General features: G+C 37.7%; 1 protein-coding gene across 1 annotated transcript; it reads left to right on the forward strand.

Annotated features, from left to right (window-relative positions):
* The first annotated feature begins 713 nt into the window (after nucleotides 1–713).
* On the forward strand, nucleotides 714–5,587 carry LOC140801080 (metacaspase-1-like). Its single transcript, XM_073156082.1, has 5 exons — nucleotides 714–1,300; nucleotides 3,122–3,452; nucleotides 4,540–4,660; nucleotides 4,974–5,177; nucleotides 5,331–5,587. The coding sequence occupies exons 1-5, from the start codon at nucleotides 907–909 to the stop codon at nucleotides 5,388–5,390; spliced, it is 1,110 nt and encodes a 369-aa protein (XP_073012183.1). The 5' UTR covers nucleotides 714–906; the 3' UTR covers nucleotides 5,391–5,587.
* The last annotated feature ends 601 nt before the right edge of the window (nucleotides 5,588–6,188 follow it).

Below are 6,188 nucleotides of genomic sequence, written 5' to 3' on the forward strand. Positions count from 1 at the left end.
TGCACAAAGACACTAAATTTATGAAATGCTAAAGAGATTAGTGTTTTCCATGTTTATTTTGCAACCCTCACTACCCAATCTTGGGGCGTCAAAAAGTGAGTTATCGAGTACTTGTAAGCCCAGTAAAAATGCTTAAGTGATGAGCATTTCATCTAAGGCACCTAACTTTACAACGTTTCCTTAACACTTAACCAACATGCTTAACTCTCCCGTTAATCTATTTAATATAAAGAAATGCTTAACAACTATTCGTGTTTCCCCTAATAAAGAAAACTAAAAATGTTCACAGTTTTACCAACAATAATAAAATACTAAGCTGATAAGCATTTAGTTTAGAGCTATAGTAAATTAGACCATTTTGATAATTAATTTGAGGAATAATCTATTTTGATAAATTAAATTTAAAACAGCACTATTTTCTTTTTCGTTTTCTAAATTGAAAATTTAGAACAGTACTAGGTCAAAAAAAACTCATTGTCGGTTGCCCAGTCTGGCAGTCTGCACTAATTTACTAAAACAGGGGTTAAAAACATGCATCCACTGGTATCAGCCAATCAGTCACTGCCACGTCAGCTATATCCAATTGGTAGTCGTGACGCTGACCCGGTTCCCCTCCGATCCGCAGCTGAATCGAACGCTTTTTCCGCGTTCTGTAAGCAATAATTTACTCTGCAGGAACTCATAAGACCATGCCAAACACCCTCACCATGGCCAATGAGGTACCATCCGAACCCAAGAATCAATTTCCCTCTCTCTGTTCCAGCTTAGCAGCATACCTGCACATCACAGGTCAACGTCACCTCGTCAATCTTATATTAACTCTTCATCGAGCCCAACGTCTCCTCCTTCCCCTCTTCCTCCTCTCCGTACTCTGCCTGGCGATCGATCACAGCCGTCGACCACGCGATGCTGATGCTCATAGATTGCTTCAACTGCCGTAGACAGCTCCAGCTCCCGGATGGGGCACGCTCCATCCGCTGCGCCTTTTGTAATGCAATCACCCACGAGGCGGAGCCACGTAGCTTCATCGCCGCTCCCACTCCTGCTCCTTCCCCTTGCGGTAACTACGCCCGTCCTCCTCAGCCGGCACCGGTGGGTTCGGCTCCTTACGGCTGGGGCGTGCCGCGTGTCCCACCGCCGCCGCCGAGTCCGTACGGGACGAAGAGGGCGGTTATATGCGGGATAACGTATAGGAACACGAAGAAAGAGCTGAATGGATGCATTAATGACGCGAAGTACATGCAGTATCTCCTCGTCCACCGGTTCAAATTTCCGGAATCCTCCATCTTCATGCTCACAGGTAGTAAATTCGGGTACCTTTTATGGACTTAATTTGCATTTGCTTCGATTTATCTCGATTTGCATTCGTAACGTTGGATTGAATAAAGTCAACATTTCAAAATTGGTGATGTTAGGTTGATGATCACTCAAGTTTACGTATGTCGTGCATGTAGACTGTGGTTTGATTTGGTTCATGGAGAGATGGATCTTGATGTTTATAATTTTCCCTTTGGGGGTGTTCCTGCTTCCATTTAATTCGGTCTTAGTGTTTTTTGGCATTAAAAGCAAAATGCAGAGTTAAATAATAATATGTATATGATTGAGTATGAATAATTATAGACAAGCGTAAAGTGGTTTTGTAAATTTCGCTACCTTATTTAACATTTTAGCTTAGTTTGTCCTAGTCCACATTGTTGGAGACTAGGTAAAAGGTCATCTATGGACATACTTAATGTGCACTAACTTATGGCTAAAATTGAATGTATAGAATTTTATATGGTCTTCCCTTTTTCTATCTCATCCATGAATGCTTTCTCAATTGTGATGTTTCTGTGTAGAAATTATCCAATATTTGTGTATTTTGCAAGTAAACAAAAATCTATTGACATGCTAATTATTGAGGATCACATCTGAGAGTTTAGTCTCATATCGGAAAACGAGGAAAAATGTGAGAGAGTTTATAAAGATATTTGATTTTCACCTAACAGCTTAAACTTTGGTTTGAGATAGGTTCTAAGATTTATATTAAACTTTGTTTCATTTGGACTAGGACTTCCTATCTCCCCAACAAGTAGTATTAGAAACTCTCGTTCGACAATCCTAGATTACTCTCTAAAGTAGTCTGATACAACTGATTTGGTGGCTCTAACCAGCAAATGGACTCTTGTAGATAAGTCATGGTAAAGCAGTAGTTGGGTGTGGTGTGATTAATAGAGCTAAAGACCCTAGATTAGGCTCAAGTGGACAAGATTAATACGCAAGCTCAATTATACTCAATGGAGCAAAAGTCCTAGCCTAGGACAAAGATGCATGAGCTCGAACAAGTGAGTTCCAGGTGACTCATGAAAAACGGTTAACGGTAATTGAAGAACTTGACTCTTGAGACTAGTGTGTGACTAAAAGAGAAATTAAGCATAAGGCTCGGTTAAGAATAGTAGAGTACACTTGAGGGAGAGCAATTAATATTAGGTTCATAAGTGAAGGAGGAGATTATTGAGTATCATATGTGAGAGTTTAGTATTGCATTAGAAATAGAGGAAAAACTGAAAGGATTTATAAATACTTGGCCTTCGTCTAATAGCTTAAGCTTTTGGGTTGAGTTCAATTCTAAGATTTCGTTAAATCCTATTTTACCTATCTAGGGCTTGCCTATCTCCCCAACATTGATTAGCTCAAATATGGCCACACAAATTTGGCCAATGATTGGAAAGGAGAGAGAATAATGCAGCAGGAATACTAGTCTATAACGACTTTGTATGAAAACCAGACATACTCTAACCCTAACAACATTTATATCATTGGAATGAATTGTAGGAACGTTCATCTCTGTATCAGTTTATGCTATGCTGGTTCTAGATCTATCCAAGCACTTAGCCATTGTAATTTGGCTTTCACACCCTGATCTCTAAATTGGCAATCCAAGTTGTTTCTTTTCTTTTACTACAAATAGTATGGTTTGCAAATAATTGATCCTTTCTGGAAGATACTCTATCCTCTGCTGTGAACTGGACATCTTTTGGCACAGTAATTACCTTCAATGCTTAGGATGATAATCTCCCTTCCTTATAATGCTTGTTGCATTGAGCAATTCTTTCGTTCTTACTCGAAAGTTGTTTTGCAGAAGAAGAATCCGGACCGTATAAGATGCCAACCAAATCCAATATAATGGGGGCACTACGATGGCTTATGCAAGGTTGCAAAGCAGGAGACTCTTTGGTATTTCACTACTCTGGTCATGGTTCACAGATGAGAAACTATACTGGGGATGAAATTGATGGTTATGATGAAACCCTTTGTCCATTGGACTTTGAAGAAAATGGGATGATCATTGACGATGAAATTAATGAGACCATTGTCAGACCACTTCCTCAAGGGGTCAAGCTTCATGCCATTGTGGATGCTTGCCATAGTGGCACTGTACTAGATCTATCTTTTCTTTGCCGAATGGATAGGTAAGTAATGTGGTACAGTTAATTATTCCTATTACTGCCTCATTATAATAAGAAGATCCTTCTATAACAAAGGAAGTGCTTTGTAAAAGTAACTTATAGTTAGACAGTTTTTACCACTGAATTTCAGTCACATAAGAGAGATGTGAAACTCTCACCTTATGATGAACTAGTCACTGACAAAAAAAGAAGAAATAGTTCATAATTTGTTGGTACCGCTCAATATCTTCACCTTTTAGCTATTCATTCACCATCAATTGGGAAAACATGTAAAATTATGCTTATTTATTGCATTTCTTAAAAAAAAAATTTCTCTGATAACTTAAATTAAATACTACAAGGATAATTTATGATTATTATCCTAAATTTGGCCAATGAGTGTAAGAACTTTCAATTGCTCATGAATAGTTTGATATCTATTTGCATAGTAGGTGTACATTTTTCTTACAATTCATGCAAATAGTAATCGCTCTAGTGATGAGCATCGACTTATAAATACTTCATTCTTTAAGATGTAGTAGATTTTCTTTCTTAGACATGCATAGATTGTCAAGCCACCATGCCCCCTGACAGGCATATTTACTTACTTGATTGCCGATTAGATGGTTATAAGGAGATATCAACAATATGCTGACATAGGAACATTTTTTACAACCTCTTTTTAAAAGTTCCTGTTTAAGGATCCCTTAATTATGAAGTTCATAATGAACAAGAATTCTCGATAAAATAGGAAAAATATATATTCTTCAATTTTTACCAATCTTATTCACTAGCGAACATTAGCAATTTCAAATTTTGTTCTCTTCTTTAATCCATGAGTTTTTCTTGCGCATCATGTTCTTATTGAATTTGCAAATGTCTCACTATACATATGTACTCACATACACAACTGCAACATGCTACACAAAGTCCATTTTTGCTGTGCTGATATCTACATGGTTTTTGTCATCTTCTTTTCCGATTACCAGCATCAGAAATGATTACAAGAAGCTTTAGAGTTTGGCCCTTAATTTGAGAAACTTGGTTAGTTTTGAACTTTGCTTACCTTTTAGTGGAAGCTAGATTCCTCATGCCATCCTTGTCAGTACAGGAACAACCAATATGTATGGGAAGATCATCGCCCACGATCTGGAACTTGGAAAGGTACAAATGGTGGAGAAGCTATTTGCTTTAGTGGTTGTGATGACGCTCAGACCTCTGCAGATACCTCTGTGAGTCTTTGTTAGTGTTCAGTTCAAGTAAAGATGACAGATTTCTGCATTACAAGAATCTTTGAAGTTCAAAACTCATTAATAATTTATGTAGTATTTAAAATACCAGTTACTATATTTCTTACATTCTATCCTCTATCATAAGACCAGCCACCATTTTATTTCTTTCAATTGTCTTTATTTTGATACAGAGTCATCAGGATGGTTGACATTGTAAGATAGTCCAAAATTCTTTCGACCATGTATCATGTAGCTCGACTGTTGTTTCTCTCCTTATATCTTGTAACAATACATAGCTGGTTTACATGAATAGGCTTTGTCGAAGGTAACCCCTACCGGTGTAATGACATATTGTTTCATCCAAGCTATTGAGCAAGGAAATGCTGCCACGTATGGAAGCATACTCAATTCAATGAGAACAACTATCAGAAACACTGGTGAATCAAGTAGTGGAGGCCATGTATCATCGTTCATCACAATGATGTTAACAGGTCTTTCAATAGGAGGGCTGAGGCAGGTAGATTTTCTTAGTTGTTACTCTACCACTTCATCCTCGTTATAATCTATATCTTTCAAAGATATGTTAACAGACCATTGGGCATGCGATGCCCTGTGTTTTCAATGCGCTGATGATTTTACTGATCAAACGTTTTTATGTTGATACTTGCAGGAGCCGCAGCTAACTTCGAACAAAACATTTGATGTTTATAGAAAGCCTTTCTCTTTATGAAATTGCATTCTGCTGATCTCTCACATTGCATTCAGAGAGTCTTTTGTGAAGACTTGGTTGCTTTGTGTCTAAAATGTGTGCAGCCTTCTATCTATTCAGGAATTCACCATTTATCGTTTATGTCAATACTTGCAGGAGCCGCAGCTAACTTCGAACAAAACATTTGATGTTTATAGAAAGCCTTTCTCTTTATGAAATTGCATTCTGCTGATCTCTCACATTGCATTCAGAGAGTCTTTTGCGAAGACTTGGTTGCTTTGTGTCTAAAATGTGTGCAGCCTTCTATCTATTCAGGAATTCACCATTTATCGTTTATGTCTGAAAAAATTCCTAGACACACGTATGTATCTAAACACTAGGCAATAATCTCGCTCGTTCACTTAACTAAAAATTGAAAGAAATATTAAAAACGAAAGCAGAGATGAACACCAAGATTTTAACGTGGAAAAATTCAAACGGAAAAAAACTACGGATCCAAACTCGGATCAAAACTAATCATTAGAATAGTAGCAGTTATAAGACTGACTCACAAAACAACCCGTCGATCCAAACGATTTTGTTCCTCTCAGTCTTGATCGCTAGAACCTACGATTCACTACTTCTTGTGATTGAAGTCCAATCTCAGTAGCCCTCGAGATTGATCTGTCGTCTAGATCGCCCTTAAAACAAAAGATTAAATTCTTATAGATGAGTGGAACCTTGTTCGTTGAAGAGCCGATGTAGCCTCAAGAAATCTCCTTCAATGATCCTTCTTCCACTACCCTTAAGATAGGGCATCATAATCCTTATATATGATCT

The sequence above is a fragment of the Typha latifolia genome, chromosome 14, assembly GCF_019914945.1.
Source record: "Typha latifolia isolate L0001 chromosome 14, TyphaL0001v2, whole genome shotgun sequence".
Lineage (NCBI taxonomy): Eukaryota > Viridiplantae > Streptophyta > Magnoliopsida > Poales > Typhaceae > Typha > Typha latifolia.